The sequence below is a fragment of the Pelmatolapia mariae genome, linkage group LG20, assembly GCF_036321145.2.
Source record: "Pelmatolapia mariae isolate MD_Pm_ZW linkage group LG20, Pm_UMD_F_2, whole genome shotgun sequence".
In the NCBI taxonomy this organism is placed as follows: Eukaryota; Metazoa; Chordata; class Actinopteri; order Cichliformes; family Cichlidae; genus Pelmatolapia; species Pelmatolapia mariae.
In genome coordinates, this window is record NC_086244.1 from 35,557,983 (window position 1) to 35,576,134 (window position 18,152).

At 44.4% G+C, this 18,152-nt stretch overlaps 1 protein-coding gene across 8 annotated transcripts in view; it reads right to left on the reverse strand.

The window, feature by feature from the left end:
- agrn (agrin) overlaps nucleotides 1-18,152 on the reverse strand; it is a 259,292-nt gene that overhangs the window by 45,506 nt on the left and 195,634 nt on the right. For all 8 annotated transcript variants that reach the window (XM_063465477.1, XM_063465483.1, XM_063465481.1 and 5 more), the window contains 7 exons: nucleotides 13,417-13,565; nucleotides 12,249-12,354; nucleotides 9,663-9,773; nucleotides 8,938-9,102; nucleotides 7,321-7,464; nucleotides 3,638-3,762; nucleotides 3,415-3,520 (listed from right to left, as the gene is read on the reverse strand). In XM_063465477.1, the coding sequence (XP_063321547.1) occupies nucleotides 3,415-3,520; nucleotides 3,638-3,762; nucleotides 7,321-7,464; nucleotides 8,938-9,102; nucleotides 9,663-9,773; nucleotides 12,249-12,354; nucleotides 13,417-13,565 (906 nt within the window). The remainder of the gene's footprint in view (nucleotides 1-3,414; nucleotides 3,521-3,637; nucleotides 3,763-7,320; nucleotides 7,465-8,937; nucleotides 9,103-9,662; nucleotides 9,774-12,248; nucleotides 12,355-13,416; nucleotides 13,566-18,152) is intronic.

Sequence of the window (18,152 nt, forward strand, 5' to 3'; positions counted from 1 at the left end):
CACACACACACACACACACACACACACACACACACACACACACACACACACACACACACACAGAGCAACAAAAACAACAACAAAAAAAGAATCCTTCCAAATGAGGGAGCGAGAAGAGCCTCTCTGTAAAGAGCCCATCATTACCAATGCAAAAAGCTCTGGTGCAAAAGGACAAACTGTTGGCGATAAAAGAGAGATAAATGGGACAAAAACTCCTGCGGGAGATAAGTGAGTTGGCAGGGAGATGCTACGTAAGCGAACACTTCAGATTTAGCCGTGGCGAGCAGTCACGGCAATATTGTCATTATTTCTTCGCTCCTTGCTGTCCCACGAGCACAGATGTGTGTTAGCGAGAAGGTGAAATGAAGAGGAGATTAAAAAATAAAAAGCTATACCGTAGACATGCGCCTCATTAGGATTCGCCTAACATTATGTGTAGGACTTAATTACACCGCTATAATCGCTTAGTTGATCGGCAATTATTCACCGAGGTGTGAAATGTGATACCTACTGAGACGGCAGAAAGCCCGGGAGACGCACAGATTGTCAGCTTAAAGCTCGGAAGATATTTGTAAATAGAGAGATTTGGAGTGCATAGAGGAGCGATGCTATCACCAAGGAAAGTGGCATGCATCGCGTTTCCTCTCGGCTACACCTGTCAGTCTTGTGCCAAGCTTAGCGTCAAGCGGCTTGTTCCCTGGAAAGGGCCTAATGTGTGTTTGGGTGTGTGCGCGCATCTCCAGAAGCAAGCTCAGTGACATGGGATAAAGCAAGAGAGGAGCGCTCGTTGGGAGAAAGCAGAGAAGGACTGGCAGCACAGTCTGTTCAGCTGACGCTTCTCTTAATCAGGTTTAACAGTCGATTTGCCTTTTTTTTGCTTTATTTCCTCCCAGTCGAGCACTGGACAGTAATGTCACGGAGTAGAGAGCAAAATAAATCATAGTCATCTCGGCTTGCTTCAGCTGTGTACTTATTGTTGAAAGGTGGTTATTAAGATTGTTTGTGGAGTCAGCCACCCTCAGTGAGGAGGAGGAATTCGGATAGCGCAAACTGGAGGAGAAAGACAAGGAAGCCACAGAGGCAAGGAGAGGAAATGATAGGGAAAAAGAGCCTGACAGAGAAAGGGTTTAAATCAGATGGAAAATACAGGTTAACAAATCAGCAGCAGGGAAACATGGCATGGCAAACTGAACGAGGGAGTGAATAATGGCACAAAAAAATCGCAGGACATGGAGGAGAAGGCAACAGAACCCTGACTAGCAAGCAGGCAGAGGGCTGCCTGTGCCATATGCTGGCCTTCGTTGCCAATTTGCTACAAACTTACAGGTAATAACACCATATGGGAGAGGCAGGTCATTGCCAACATGGTGGCCATTTCCTCCCGCTGCCAGAATTTGCTCACCGGTACAAATGCCCTCCCTCCGGTGCTCGGTACAGTATTTTATGCATATTTTTTTGAGGATTCTTCTCTTATCGCTTCATCTTTTGCTGAGACCTAGCAAAGAAGCCGGGAACACTCCTCCCCATACTCTGCGGCTGCTTGGAGGAGACTTCAGAGAGAGCCGGGTAACATCACAGCTCTCTGTCACAGGCAGAAAGATTTGAGGAGCTTTTTCTGCAGGCTTGTAATTTTTTTCCTCAGCCTGCCCATTAGCGGCAGACTGCACAGCAGCAGCAGAAGCAGCAGTCACGCTCCCTTGTATAATAAAAAGTTGCAACAGATCAATGATGTTAAAAAAGATCAATATTCACTCATTTATAGCAGAGCCCTTGGCACTGCTCTCCTGTCAAACCACGGAGCAGCTCGGCGAGCATTGGCATGCCACGGCGCTGTGGCCCGGCGTCTGGAAGCGCTGCGTGTAAACAGTGGGAGGGAGGGCGGGCTTGGCTCTGGCGTGGTGAGGGGTGGAGGCAGAGCAAATGCTAATTCGCACCCAGCCACACGTGAAATGAGCTCGAGATCTAACTCCCGAGCCGACAGCAGCGCCAGAACAGCAACCCGCGGTGCGACCGCATCCGGGTGAAGAAATTAAAAGATCCTCCGCGGCTGCTGGTGGGGCCCGAGCGCTTGCCTGTCTCTTCGTCGTCCCCATAGGGTTTGATAGAGAGAGAGAGAGTCCGCTGCGAGGCGTCTTCGTGCCTTCTGTGTATGCAGAAATGCTAGGTGAGGGATTACACACAACCCACATCTCTATTGCCAGGCAACAGAGGAATGTGAGACCAGACTGGATTTTGGCTCCTTTTGCTGGTAACCCACGGCACTGAATTTGTAATTACCAGATGTTCAGGGACTTATCAAAGCCTTGTCAATTCCTTACTGAGCATACTCCTTTTTTTTTTTTTTAATCCGACTACCTGAAACTACAAATCAACATACACTATATCAACATCCTTTCCTATCTGGAATACTGCAATTTGAGTCTGAAGGGGATCACTCAGGGAAGAGGGGTAAAAGGGACTCGTGTCTCTGCATGAGGTCATTTGATCCACTAAATGATGAGGTGAATGAACATTTTTCTACCTGAAAATGTAAGACACCTGGCAGTGGCTCGCGGCCACAGCTCCACAGCTGGCGTAGAGCTTCCTCCTGCTCTTGCCGGCGGCGTCTCTAGAATTCTGCTGTGACGCAAGCTGGCAGTCGGCGAGACCACTTCACTGTACATGAAAGCTGTGGCCTTGGCAAGGGTCCCAGTGCCTATTACACCGATCCAAGCAATGTCCATCAGCATGTGGGCTGGGATGGAGGGGAGGGGGGGGGGGGGCAAGAGCTGTACCTTTTCCTGAGTACACATGTACTCTACATGTGCAATCGTACTTCAGCAGCATCGTGTTCCTGGCAGCATCAAGCTGCGAAGGGATTGATGTATTCCCCAACAGGGGGTTTGAAGATGAAGCCAAATCCCAACAAAGGGACTGGAAAGCAAAGAGGAAGTGTCATTGCTATCTGGTGAGTTTGCAAGGCACAGACTCCAGTCAAACTTGTTTTTCTTTTCAAAATAAATAAATAAATCTCCATCTTTCTTAATTCTAAGATCCCTGTAGTGTGGCACATGCTTTCATTCTCACCAGGCAGTTTAAAACCAGGAGGAGAGACAGGCTTGTTCGATATACAGAAGTGCTATTGAACATGATGCGTGTAAGATGCTTTTATTATATACTCTTCAGCACTTGAATTACCCTAATAAGAAATAAGCACAGCTGCTCGAGTGTGTGCAGAAACATTTATTTTAAGATAAATGTGCTCTCACAGTGCTCTGACCTTACTTTCTGAATCAGAGTGATGGATAGGAGGAGAAACAGCAGGAGGGGGTTAATTTGAGGCCCTCGGCACTGCTCATTATCTTTTGATCAGGGACTGACAACAGTTGGCCATCCGTGTGTCTCGTTATGCATGGAGGTTTCTACGAGGCTCACCTGTGCACTGTCCAAAGTGCTGCACTGTGATGTCCTTGTCCTGCCTACAGGCTATGGTCCTCAGCTGGCACTGGTCGGCATAGGTCACCCCATCTGAGCCGCACACCTGCTCCACAGTGACAGAGATGGAGCGAAGGGAGAACACGTTAACTCCCTACAGGCAACTGAAACAATGTGTTTCCATTCAAACAGCTTATTTCTTTAGACAGTTTGAAAGACACACCTTGGTTTTGTTTTTCAAATCGCAGTCAGGTGAGGGGCACTCACAGTGGGCCTGGCCATTCACCTTAATGCAAGTGGCTCCATAGTTACATTGTAACTCTTCACAGGAAGTTGGGGCTTCAGGACCTGTAGGAGAAACAGGTTTACAGTGCTATACGTTCTGTACGCACTATATAGACAAAGGTACTGCACTCAAAAAAATGAAATTGGTTGGTTGTTACATGTACAAGATTCAAACTTGTAATTTGAACTAAATAATTTCATGTTTCTATGGTGAACGTAATTAAATCATATAGCATCTGCATGAAATTCAGCAACTTAATTTGTTCTTGTTGAGATGTCATGATACATTCTAGTAAGAGTGGTTAGTTGCTGGACTCATGAAATTCACAAGATCACATTAGATGTCAAACTGCAGGAAAATCACTGGAGTTTTAAGAGGCAAACAACTACACCCACGCCACGTGCACGTTATCGCTATTTATTGTGGTTTAACCTGTCAAGGACAAAAATGTACAGAAAATTCTGCATCAAGCCTTGTAATCATAGCTTTCCTACTTTTGTTAAGCCTGGATTGACAGCTTGGTGGTGTGATGGTTAGTGCTGTTACCTCACAGCAAGAAGGGCCTGGGTTCAAATCCACAATCTGGCTGGTTTGCAGTGTGTAATTAGAGTTAGGTTAATTGGTGATTCTAAATTACTCATGAATGTAAGTGCAAATGGTTGTTTGTCTCTATGAAATCATCAACCCCCATATTGGTTCACTAAGCAAGACTAGCAGTAATTGCCTTGATTAACAAAGTAGTTGTTCAAACAACAAGATTTCATTGTGTTTTCCTAAAGTTTTTAACTTGTGTAGAATGAATTAAAACAAATTTCACTTTACATACTTCAATAAATCACTTCAAGTCAATGCAAGTATACTACGTTGATCCAACATAATCTGATTACATTAAACCACCAAATGCCAAATGTGTTGGTTTGACATGGTCAAAAATGGGTTATTGTACTTGGTTAAATCACGTGGAAAAAGGTGCCATGATTAAATTGTGTTCATCCAACAACAGATTTTTTTGAGTGTGGGTCATCTATGCATCCTGTTAGAGCACCACTCTTGAATTCAGTGAGCTCTTCATTCTTTCATCAATGACTGTGAATGCAGGCGCTTGATTTAAAAAGTCTGTGGCAATGGGACTGAAAACACCTAAATTCAAAGATTAAGAGGTGTGGCCCAACACTTTTGTCCAAATAGAGTACTTTATATACAGCAATGGAGACTGTAAAATCGGACTATAGCTGGCAACATTTCTGCCACGTTTTGTTGTTTCATAGTGATTTCCTCCTTTATTTTGTAATCCTTGTTCTTTCCTGTGAGTGTTATTTCAACACGTTCTCACTCCCAAAGACTAATATTTCACACTAGGTGACAAATCGTCAACATACTACGCTTCCGGGCACCCAACACGTTCGTAAATGATGAGATCGGAGAAACGATTAAACATGAGAACCGTTTGGAATCAATCTACATATGTTCGTTCATTTTACTTAAATCGCTTTGGAAAACACTATTTAACGTAAGTGCTGGTTAAGGTTAGGGACAAGGTTAGTGTTAGGGCTGGAATACATGGCTACGTGGCTTTACCGCGGGACCATCATTCTGCTGGATTTCACCCATAACCCGGCGCGTTTCTCCGGAACGCCGCGGGACGTGACAAATCGTCGGGATGTTACGCCTCAGGAGTGAGAACGGGCTGGTTATTTCCATTATTCGTGTTGGCCTTCCCTTGCTTTTTTTGTGTATTACTGCCCTTTCATTCCTGGTTCTTTGTTCCTAGTATAGGTCCAATCATGTTTGTCCGTCTAATACGCTTTCAAGACTTCAACCTTTACTTTCTGTCAGCTGATTTTGCTGATGCACAAGGTTTTGAATTTTTGATCCTGGTCTCCTGTGTTTGGCTCTTTGAAAACATTACAATTTCCTGTGTATCAAAATGTCAACCTTTCTGTAGGTACCAAAAGTTCGGCCAGTTAAACACCCATTAAAGAACAAAATACAGTTGAACACAATAGTTAAGAACTGAAATAACTCAAAAATGTAAAGAAAAAGTCTTTAAAAGCAACGTAAAAGATGATACTGCATACAGCAGTCACTCTGTCTCTCTTGAGTGTTAACAGTGACGTGGAAACAGACTATAAGCTGCTGGTTTAGAGTACAGGGATAGCAGTTCTGATATATATGCTGGGATCAGGTCCTGAGGGGATTTCAAAGTATAACAACAAACTGTGTTATAAGCCGTCTAGCTATAAAACTTTAACCCCAAACAGCGAATAACAATTCATCTGCACTGCTGACAACATTCATACTATACTTGTGCTATTGTGCCACAGTTTTAATCTCCTAAGACCCGAACTCTTTCATGGCATGCATTTTTTATTTCTCTTTGATATTTGGGCTGATTGGGACCTGATGAATGTAAAAACAAAGAATTACCAGATTTTTTTTAACCTGATTTTTGTTTCTGAGAAAAATGAGAGCCACATATGAGGACATTCGCTTTAAATTTGGATAGAACAGTGTCAGTATAATGTCCTCGTAATTAGATATCAGGCCCCTGTAGAGCAAAATTTAGTATTTTGGTCTAGACAACCCAAAATTTTGCCAGGTCCTAGGAGGTTAAAACACCACTTGTCGCACTGATTTTATAATGTGGAAAGGGTGAGCTGAAAGACTTCATCCTTGTCTATGTTTTTCTGACTTGTATTTAGCATCTTTACACCAACCGTATAACAGTGATAATAGAATTCCCAAATTCTCTGAGTTTCAATTATTCATGGCATGCACAGCAATTTTCCAAAACTGCTGCACAAAAAAAAAAATTAATCTTCTGAGGGGCACAAAGGTGCGCACTCAAGATCTCTCCTCAGTTCTCCCCTAAAGACTGTTTGAAGCCTTGAAGCTGTCGCAGCAGGATCTGCTGCAGGGAGTCCACCATCCACCCACCTGGCTGTGAGTGTGGGGTCTTTGCATTGTTTCATCACAGAGGCTTAGAGCACCCCACCCTTTAGCTCCTGCTTTTATGTGCTGCACCCTCCTAGTACTCGTCCTTTTTATCTGGCAGGGTGTGTGGCGAAGAGCCCCACCACTGTGCTGGGACTGCTGGCTTCATTAAGCGTTTGACTTCCAGTCGATATCTGATGGTGCATCTTAATCAAGGAGCTGCAGGCCCCCACAGCAGGAACTAACCTTTCCTTCAACCGGCTTTGTGGCTTGTACAATCACCAGGGCTGTTTTTATTATTAATCAAAAGTAATCAATAGTCCTTAAACAGAGGTATAAACCCACACATTCAAAGAACAGTGAATCATCACAACTGAGAATGTTGTAGAGAAAATAAAATATCAATGGGAAATGTGTCATCCACATGCCATTTGTACACTTGAGTATTTTCCTAATCACTATTGATCAGCTCTCTTGCAGCCACTTCCTTCTTTGCCAATAAACCTGATGGATGCGAAGAGCCAATGAAGAAAGAAATGGCTTCTTTGAGGCTGATCCACAAATCAGATAAGTGACAGAAAAACCACTTTGGAATGATAGAGAGAAGCTGGGACCAAGGAGAGAAATGTGTGTGTGTTTGGTTTCTGAATGCTCCACACACTGGCCTTGATGCTCTTTCTTATTACCTTTGTCGCAGCCATTCATGCCCATCTTGCTCCCATCTGGACACACGTTGCACTTCATGCCCTTCACTCCCGTCTTGCAAGAGCACAGACCCGACATCTGCTCACAATCATCCCGGACTGAGCCCGTAGCGTCGCAGTTGCATGCTGCCGTGGAAAGGTGGGGAAAAAAAATGAGAGAGATTGATGAGGGAAAAAAAGGCCAGTCAATTAGCGACGACGGCAGGAAGAGAGATAGGAATAGCTCGGTTTATAGTCTGTACAAACTGTGCTTGAAGCAACCTTAGCCTCTGTAGTGTCGTGCTTGAGAGACATCTTTGTCTTAAGTATCAAGGGTTGGTGGTAGTTCAACCAGCCCTAGGGGCCACAGGAGGAGGACAAGAAGGAGGGGAATGAGTACGTAAGAGAAACTCAGGAAAACAACACCGGGGAAGGACATCAAGTCCATTATGTTCCTGGAATCAATGACGTGTGTTGTTTTCTACTCCTCTCCTGCTGAACGTGGTATTGGCGTGTGGTGTGCTGTCTGCTTGCTTTGGGTAAACCTTGTTAAGGTCAGGCCACGGGTGAGGCACCTGCAGGCTTCCTGCTGTTGACTGAAAATGCTCTGTGACTTGGGGAGCTATGTCCTATGATACCTCAGCGGCAGGATACGAGCTAGTCACCATATTGCATTACACCAAGACAAACAAGGGGTCCCGACCCTGTTCTTTACTCGAATACAAATGAGAATGGTTCATTCAGTACAGCCTTGACAGGTCTAAAGGACAAAGTAAGACATCTTTCCACAAAAACTCTCATCAAATAGTTAAGCTCTATAAATATATGGAGTTTAACTGGAAGAGAATCTAATTTGACTGCCTACATTTTATGGATATTCATTTTATAAACTTCTGTTCTAAAAAGGGTAGCTCGGAGGCACTGCTATTAATTCTGTGAGAAATGTATTGTCAAACTATGGCTCTTATCTTGAGAAATATGACTCTCACTTATGTAGAGTGGACTCCAGCCATGCAGATTTGGATTTATTTGGCAAAGATTTTAGGTTTACAGACTCAGAGGTTTTGGGTTTCTTCCCAGAAAACATTGGGGGGAATAACTGACGGTAACATTGTTTATACTCTGGAAAAAAAATTGTTCAGTAACTATAAAAGTAAAGTAGATCAGAAGAAAAGTGCACACAGAAATATTGATGGTGTATCTAGAGCAGGGGGTGTGAATCATACAAGTCAGTCAGGACTTTGCAAACTATGAAAGTTGGAGATGTCTGCGGTGATGCTGGAGATGAAAGTTCCAGATCCTGACAAGTTGCTGACAAGACCCACTGACAAGACCCACTGGAGATCAAAGCTGGCTATATGAGGCCCATGAACTAAACCGACTTTGACATCTCTGATCTAGACTAACTATTTCACTATTTCAGGATTTCTGAAAACCAAATAAAACCTCTCTGCGTGTTAACACTTTGATGTGCATGGATTTTTTTTTTTTGGTGTGTGTGTGCACAGACCATTTGTGGAGAGGAAATGTAAGGATTGAAAAGTAACATTATTAAAATGAACGTTATCGAAATAAAACACATTTGCACAGCTGATCAGATACAAAGAAGGAATTCCTCACGAGTGCAGCCGCTCATGTTCTCTGTCACGATGCCGCGGAAATTCCAGAAGCCTGGCTCACAGCGGTCACACTTCTGCCCTCCGACACCAGGCTTACAGGAGCACTGCCCGGTGGTTGGATCGCACGTCCCCTTGTAGGAGCCGTAGATATTACACTGACAGGTAGCTGAGGGGAAAAGAGCAACAAGGAATTTCACTTTTCTATAGCAAACTCACACTGCTGCTGTTTATAGATCCCTGTAGCTTATAAGAGTTGGATAATGCTTACTGTGATGGATACTCTGTATTAGAGATTTATGCTAGGCTCAAATGTCAGCTAAACCCTATTCCACAAATAAAAAGGCGAATAAAGCGCACTGAGGTGATTTTCCTTTTTTCTAAATCTCTGCGTATTCTTATTTCCGCGTCTGCATTTTCTTCATCCATGCTGTATCCTCTGGCTTACAGCTCGATGCAAGCTTTTTCTCTTCCATCTGCGCGCTATCATTTGTCAGGATCATCAGATGAAGAGATTTTTCTGTTGATACAGCGCAGAATTATCATAATTATTCCTTGGATTAAGATGAAACATTTTCTGCTCTGCAACTTTGCTACTGTAATTGCAGTCAAGGACAACGAGGCCCATATGCTGCAAACAGCCTGATACTATCTACTTTTTTTACCTCCTTTTTTTTAAAAACTTGTGACACACTGACGGGTCAAAGTGGGACACAGAATAGGACTCACCGGGACATCCAGCCTGTCCAACTCCTAAGGCGGCCGTCACATTGTCTGAGCAGCAGCCGTACACTGACACGCTGCAGTGCTCGGATACCGTCGGGTCCGGCAGAGATACGGCTGAAATCACCGATGAGGTAGGGAAGGAAAGGGAGGGGAGATGGAAGATGGAACAGGGAGACAAAGAGGAACACCAGCATTTGAGTGATTACTGTAGGGTTTGTTGATGGTGGTGGAGGAGGGGAATTAAACAACACAATCTCTGAACAACATGTAACTTTTTGCCAACAATGAGATTGGCTTGAGGGGCAGAGGTGGAGAGCCTGGCAGTCGGCTTCAAGATAACAATTCTATTTGCTACTTTCTCCACAATGGCTCAAAATCAGGGGGAAAATGATGCTATTACCTCCAGTGAAAACAAACAATGGCATTTCTGGTGAATGTGCAGAAGCTGACATTTACCACCTACTAGAAGGCATGTTCTCTTCATTTGTTCTTGTCTAATATTACGAAATTGCACCGCTGCCCTACAACCTTCAAAAAAAGAAAAGAAGAAGAAGCAGAAGAAGAAAAAAAAAGGCCTGCTGCATAATGCGAAGGAATTTGCCAAGCAGTTTCTGCCTGCGCACACTGTGTGGAGAGCTCCTTTGTCTAAGGATGCACCAGACGCCAAAATAGTGTGACAGCACTGAATACAGAGCCACATTCAACAAAATAAAAACAAATGCGTTCGTGAAACCTGGCGCTTCTCCAGAAATTGGAAGAGAACAACAAAACAGTCAGTGGGAGGAAAATAGGATTTGTTTAATGGCCGGAGCAAAAGCATCATTGTTCACATTTTTTCATACTTTGGAGTGAAAAGTAAAGTTGTAGATAGAAACGGGAAAACCCTTGGTTTTCTGTGTGTCTCTCTATTCCCCTCCCCATCGCCTCTTCTAGTGTTGCTCATTTGGAGTTTGGAGGCTGGAGATACAGGGGCCATAAATCACACTGTTACTGGTGTGGATATGAGCCTCAGCCTAATGGTGATGACTCGGCGCGCTCTTTTTCCAGTGCTTTCCCACTCCAGAGATGGGCTTTGGACACAGTTCATTTAACTTGCCACTTTTCAGTGCTCCATCCGGCTATCTGTACTGAGCCTATTAGGACAAGGAGAACTTTTAATTTCATATGTTCTTCCACCCTTCAAGGGTTTTTCCTCTTCAGCGGCCATTGTCCGGCACAATGCACCTCGCTGTGACATGCAATATTACCCTCACATTTTCAAGGTCCGCTGCTGCGCTTTCTCCGCTTCGCTGATTGTTGCTGGTCTTTTATATTCCTGCAAGGGCACATCTGCACATGTGTCTAGTAAACCAATAAAAATTTCAGTGGATTATATTGAAATCCCTGACCCTGATTTGAGTTTGCAGGCAGCGGAAAAAAAAATACTATTTGAAATGCTACGAGAGGCAAACTTTACAAATGTGCATGCAGCAGACGGCTGTGTTGACACTGTATGCAAAGTAGGTAGCTTTTCAAACTGAGAACCTCTGAAATACAAGGTTGCTTTCATGCTCCGCTACTGAGAGCTGGCATGTTTTGATAAAGTTTATGGAGCTGAGGTCAAATGAAGTTTCTCCTTACATAGCTAATGCAGAGGGCAGTGAAATTCCCCAAGATCTGAGTTTTTTTCCCCCCCCATTAGCCAATAGGAGATGAGAACCCAGAGGCCTTGTACCCATAGAGGGCTCTTCAAAAAAGGATTGATTATCCATGGATGGTAGAGAAGCGTGACAGTCAGTGCCCAAGGAGGCCAGCTTAAGAAGGAGAAGAATCTGCAGAGATGTGTGTGAAAACACTGGCAGCTCCTTCATTCTCACTCTCTTCAAACTCTCTCCATCCTCCTCTCTTTCAGACCCATGGGGAATCAAACAGACTGGAATGATCACACAAAATCCCTTAAGTGCCTTTTGCTCTGCTCCCCGGCCTGTGCTAGCAAAAAGCTCTTCATTTAACATAGCCACAGAGAGGAAGATGGTTAACCTTTGCTGCTCTGCCACTGATCTCACAGCGTTTGTGGCTGATAAATGTCATTCATCACATGCAAAGAGAGGGAGTTTATATTAAAGGAAGAGGGGAAAAGCGGTGTCCTGAGGGCTAAGAAGCAAGCTCTGGAGCACAGGTTTATTGCTTTAAATTCTCTGAATATCTGGACAGAAAAGTGAGCCTTTATTACTATCTGTTAGTTCACACTTGGGCCCGAGAGGAAGATTTTTAACTCTGCTCACGAGCCGGCCCACGTGGACTAGTCACTTCCCAGAAAAGCTGGAAAGCTCAAAGTGTGCTGAGTCAACCTTCCCTGAGCAAATTACACAAACCCACACATCAAATTTAACACTGACCTCCCATCATTTCACTTGCTTATGGCTAACCAGGTCACACTGAAGAGAGACACAAGCAGTGCTGTCAGAATTACACTCAAACTAGAGACAATTACAACCCCATCGATGGATTGAATGAGTGGAGAAATGGGATGTCAGCGACAATGAGACTTGATGAGGGTGCTCTTGTGCACTGCAATGACATCGACTCTGAGTGGCGTAATGTACCGACCTGCACAGGGTCCCTGATTTTGAATCAACAAGTGCTCTCGTTTCTCACATCTGGCCTTCTTCAGCTCGCACTCGTTGCTGTAGTTTTTCCCATCGGAACCACAAACCTGCAAAAAGAAAGACACAAAGCAGAGTCTGACGCAGCGTCTAGCTTAACCCCTCAGCTCTTTTTGCTCTACCTCACTTCAGTTATTACCAGGCCGCTTGTTTCACTCAGGCGTGCCCTGTATTTAAAGTAAAAGCGCATTCACCTAGACGCTGAACTAAAGAGCCATTAAGTGGTTAGTTCGGTTGCTTTCAATAATACTTCACGGCCTTTGTCAGGTGGCGTTTTACTCAGTTGTAATGGACGTGGTTTAATCAGGTGTCATCAGTTTCACCACACTTAAGACCATGCGGTGACACCTGAGCCACATCCGTGACAACAAAGCAAGCTGCTGCTGCTCATGACGGTAAGATGACCTCATGGGAAAAGAGGATATTTTTTGCTCCTGCTTATTAAACAGGTCTATTTCTGTTGTGACTGGAGCATTCTCCTCGTGTCACATGGTGTTCAGTCAGGTAATCCATAAATACAGTGTTTCTTTCCCCTGTTATGCAGACTATGTGAACCTATATGTTCCACTGACGGACGCAACATAAGCACCATCTCCAGCCTTATGCCTCGCCTTTCTGATGCTTAATCGTGGATGTCACAAAACTTCCTTCTGCCCAGTTACTCAGTTTCTGGGATCCTTTTTGAGTTTTGTGTTGGCTTACAAATTACCGAGGTTGTACAGTCATGCTGTCTCCGAATAAGAAATGCTGGGAAAAGATTTTCCATCTGAAGCTGACCTTGAAAAAGTCCCCCGTGCCTTCATCCACGCCCACATGTTTTACAATTTTGTCAAATTTAAAAGAAAATAAGAAAAAAAGTGGCCCCTGTTGGATTTTGTAACAAGCGAGGTTATTCGGCAAATTCAGAAGACATCTAGATTTCTTTTGATGCTAAACAGACAAAAATTCAGGAATAATTTTCCATGTCATTTTATAGGAGATTGGAGTTTGTCCGATGAAAATGTCAAAAGCAGGATGTGTGCGATTTATGTTTTTGCATTTTACTTTGAAGGGACTGGAAGATTTAACCACATTAGCAGCTAATGGCAAATGATTTTTGAAGGCTGTCGTACCAGGCTGTGAGGCACACTCGTGCAGCTGTATTCACAAAGGCATCGGTCGCTTTCGTCTTCTGCGTCTTCGTACCACGTGCCTCCAAATACGAGACAGCGGTCCTGTTCACAGCTCTCCTGACCCGATCCTGACCCGCCCGAGCCACAGTCTGCATAAAAAAAGACACACAATATCATTAACAAACATATGCACACACATCACAATCTATACATCTAGTGGGCGTCATAGTTTTATTTGTCTTGAAGTTAAAACTACATTTAAACACTGTGGGCGCTGTAAAGTTAAGATAATTTACATTTCCCCTCGTGATGGCGAGAGGCAACCAAAGGCGCTGCTGGTAGTACAAGATAATGACCGTGTCTAGCGAGGGCCACAGATTGACTAAATAAATTAGACATCTCTACACCACCAGTGAGGCATCCTTTCATTTCAATTACATCAGAAACAAAAAAAGGAGGAGGGAATTATTAACTCCGGCATCCAAGTGTGCGGAGAGAATTGGTGGCGAGGCCTGCTTTATGGGTGCCTGCTTCCCGATATGAGAATGCAACTAATTGCAAAGTGTTCTGTAAAATCTAATTATCTCTCGAGACTTTAAAGAAAGTTGTCCCAGCAACTCTTTAACTGCGACCCTGAAATGGCTTTTTGCTTGTTTTAAAAATGCACGTCTGTGTATCGCAGTAGGAGGAACAGCTAAGGCTGGCTTAATGTTTATAGTGAACGAGGCAGAGCAAGGACAAATAAAAACCCAATTAGGGGCCAGGATGTACAGCTCTACAAAATTATTTAAAAAGAAACACCAGACAGGGGGGGTGGGGTATTTGACAAGTGGGTTGATTTGAGGAAAACAAATTTGGGGAAGGGAGGGGGGGACTGCAAAGTGCAGGCAAAAAAAAATGGGAGGATCTGGCTTTTGAAGTTGCAAATTTTACCTACAGTGGAACTCCAGAGGGAGATTAGGTAAACGTGTGTGAAAGCGGGGGAATGAAAGCATGCAGCATGAAAGACGGAAAGAATGTCAGACAGAGAGAGGCACCCTGGGGGCTGGCAGAAAGTTCATTTAAAACAAATTTGTTATTCAAAAAAGGACTACAGTTCAACTAAAAGCTCCCAGCGCAGGCAGAAGACTCAAAGCGCATTAGGTAATCGAGGTCTTTCTTTCCCTTCTCGTCTACTTTTAGGGCTCGTTCAGCTCTGTGTATCGATGCACTGCCTCTAATGGTTAAATCAATGTCATAGTGTAATGGAAGTACCACTTAGCATAAACCATCTCCTAAAGTAGATTATGGAGCAGGTCACAGTGCACGGTGCGGGGAGGGGCAGATGAAGCCCCGGCTGTTCTTTGATATGGGTCATCAGCTGTGGTGCTGGGAGAGATCTGAGTGGTCGATACGGCGGCGGAGACGTCGCTTTACTATCTGTGCCTTCAACAGAGGATTTGGAGCTTTGTGAAGAGTGCCCCCCCGCCCCACCCCGAGAAAAAAAACAAAAAACTAGGAACCATCAGGGCTTATTAAAGCCTCGCTCTGTCTCCATTTTAAAGCCCCAACCCTAATCTGTTTACTTGAATTTGCCATTGTTGCAACTTATTGATTTTGAACCACAGTCCGAGTTAAACATAACATTTTGTGACACAGCTAATGCGCTGCGTAATGGCTTTCAGCTGCCAGTGACATTATTGCAGGTACTCGGCGTCAGATGGCATCTGAAAGTGAGAAGAAGAGATCAGAAACAGAAAGGGAGCTCAGCAGCCTGTGGTCGGCTTCCTGTATCTGTTTACTGTTTGCCAGCTCAGCACGACGCAGTAAAAAGGAAATGCCGGAGTAGCCGATTCATATTCCACTCAGGTCCCTTCACACAGACAAGATAAATATATAAAAAGAGGTAAGACACTAGAATTTAATAAATAAAAGTGAAAGGCGAGGGGAGGGGGTCCTAATTAGCTGTTGTTCTTTGATGTGCCCGTCACCCACGCTGCCTATGAACCTTTCAATTAATACGTCCCCAACCAAGATGGCTGCATCAGCTATTCTCTCCGTACTGCCCATCCGTTTCTTTTTACTCAGTCTTGTCAGAAGCCTGAGTCTATTTAGCCAGGGGAGCTCCATTAAGAAGCCAGAAATGAGCGGTGGAGAGAAAAAAGGAAATGAATTGCATAAGAATAATGTCCAAAAAAGACTAAGAGGCTTTGACAGTACAAATAATAGAGGAAGTGAAGAGGAAGACGGTATTGTCTTGAACTGTGTGCTAAGGAAAGTAGAGGGAAGAGGAGAAAACATGAGAACCTGGGTAAATTATAGATGACGGAGGGGAGGGGGCTGAAGATGTTCAGCAAACCAGATTTGTTGTGTCAACATCAATGATCCAGGAGACATCTGATGTTTCTATGATACCTCTGATATCATGACCTGACTGAACGTCAACTCGGGACATCTATGGCTTTAAAGAAATTCTCCCTCTTTGAAAATGACAACGGTTTTGCTCGCTCTATCAGTACCACCTTCTTTGACTGATGTGACAGCACGTTAGCCTAAATAAAGTTCCTGTAGGATGGAGACGCATCACAGCCAGTGGGAGGATGGGGTGTTTTTAGATGGCAGGAGGAGAAAAGAAGTTTTGTTGCCTCAACGGAAGGTTAGAAGCCCCCATGATGAATGGACCGTGAAGGAAAAATGCGCTGATCACACTCCGGGAAGCTCTCGTGCCACCCAGCCACTCACTTGCCTGTTTTTTCATGCCCTTTCCTGTCTTTTGGAGCTTGATCACATCCGTGCCGTGTGAGGAGCGACAAGGGTGAGGATCCAGCATCGCCGTGTGATCCTGCTCTCATAATCTTGTTTATTAAATGTCTATTCAATTAAAAAAGGGGGCTCGGGCCTCCGTAGGTGATGCACTGCTCTCAGTTACCACTTTGTCAGTGTCGAGAAAAGGAGCTGAGGCCAGGCCTACCCGAGTGTGAAATTAAACAGGTGATAAATTTCCCTGTATGGCCAACAGTGGGAACACTGTCATTTTTCATTACTGCTAAATAAAAAGGCAGGAGAAAACAACTTCCATTTTTATGCCGTGCGCTCCCCTCCTCCCAACAAGACTAATGAGGATGGTTTTTAAGTCAGGTCTACGTAAGCAAATAAATCAACACATTCACTTCCTCTCTGGGCTTATCTTAGATTTGAAGTATGGAGTGGGGAGTTGCGCATACTGGTGATGTAGAGCCCTGCCGCTGTCTACAATAGAGCCAGAAAAAAAACAGAATTACATTTTGTGACAAGGGTGCTGTATAACACAGCATGTGCTCTTAATTTTGCCAAATCTACCACTGATACTGTACATGTAGGCAAGGGTGAATCTATCAGCAGCAAATCCTGTTTAAGACAGGCAGGAGAACAACTTTCTGCAACTTGGTTTTGACTGTTTTACAGGCTTCCTGTGGCGGGTCCGGGTCAGATTTGAGGGGGCCGAAAGAATGGGGGGGGGACCCGCAGAAAAAGACAGAACCGGCTGCTGCCCCTGGGGTGAAATTTATTGATTTCCGCCGAGCCCTTCTCCACCCCTGTCTGTGAAAGCCTTGGCGCCCCTTTTGTCAAGAAGGACAATTTTGATGGAGAGGAGTGCAAAATGGAAAGAGATGTGAGTGGGTGGGACAGCAGGGTGCGATGTGGAGAGCAAAAAGAAAAACGAAAGGGGAAAAAAGAAAAGATTCTATTGTGTAAGCCTGATAGTTCTCTCTGAATCAAAATGAGCAAGCGATGGGAAAAAGGAGAATGCTGAGAGACAGTATGGTAGAGAGAATAAAATATAAAAACAAAGCCATCAGCCACTGCAAGCAGAGCAATGCCCTTGGGATGCAGATGAGAGTACTTTTTGCCTGATACAACCAACAGACAATGCGGAGTGTGTAGCTGCGTGTGTGCGTGGTGACAGTAAGTCTGCACGTCTGCATCGAGGGCATACAGTTTCACATTTCTTCATGCTCCACATACAAAAAAAAGGTCACTTATCTCAGTCAATGAAATGATGTTAAATCGACCACAAGAAGCTTTGACGGCGCGATTCGCCTCGCAGGCCTGGGGCCAAATACGGCAGACAATGGTAGTGGGGGGGTTAGGGAGGAAAAAGAAAAAAGACCCCTGGCTGTAGCAATCAAAATGGAAGTGGATTCCCCCTCATCTCTATTTGCCCTGTCCTCCATCTACCCCCTCCTTTCTTCTCTCCAGCCATCCCTCCTGCTGGCAGGTGTAATCTGCTCCCCTTCACACCTTGTCAGTAGATGACTATGTTCACTGTGATGGCCAACTAGCCACAAGGGAACAGCAGCATTGCCACTGTCTGCATTTAAAACCAGAGGTTGGCATTTTGCTCCCTCCAGAGTTGTCCCCAAGAAGGGGATGAGCGAGGGACTGTGATATCCCGCCTCAGTCTGTCAGCGCTGATCAAGATATGATCTGCACGGTGAATTAGAGCTCATTTATTCAGAATGTGAAGCGATGACAAAGCTACAGGCATGGAAATGAGGGATACTCACATTAAGTGCCATCGGTCACGCATTTAAAAGCCTAATTGAATAGAAGAGCTAGATAAAATGTGTACCCTAGCTGTCACAACACAAACAAACACAACCTAGCCCCCCTCCTAATAAAAGCCGAGCATAATAATTCGTGCTATTACAGCTCGTGTTGCAAATTCAGGTAAAAGTACATGCGGTAATCACCAGCCTACAATTCACAGATCATCT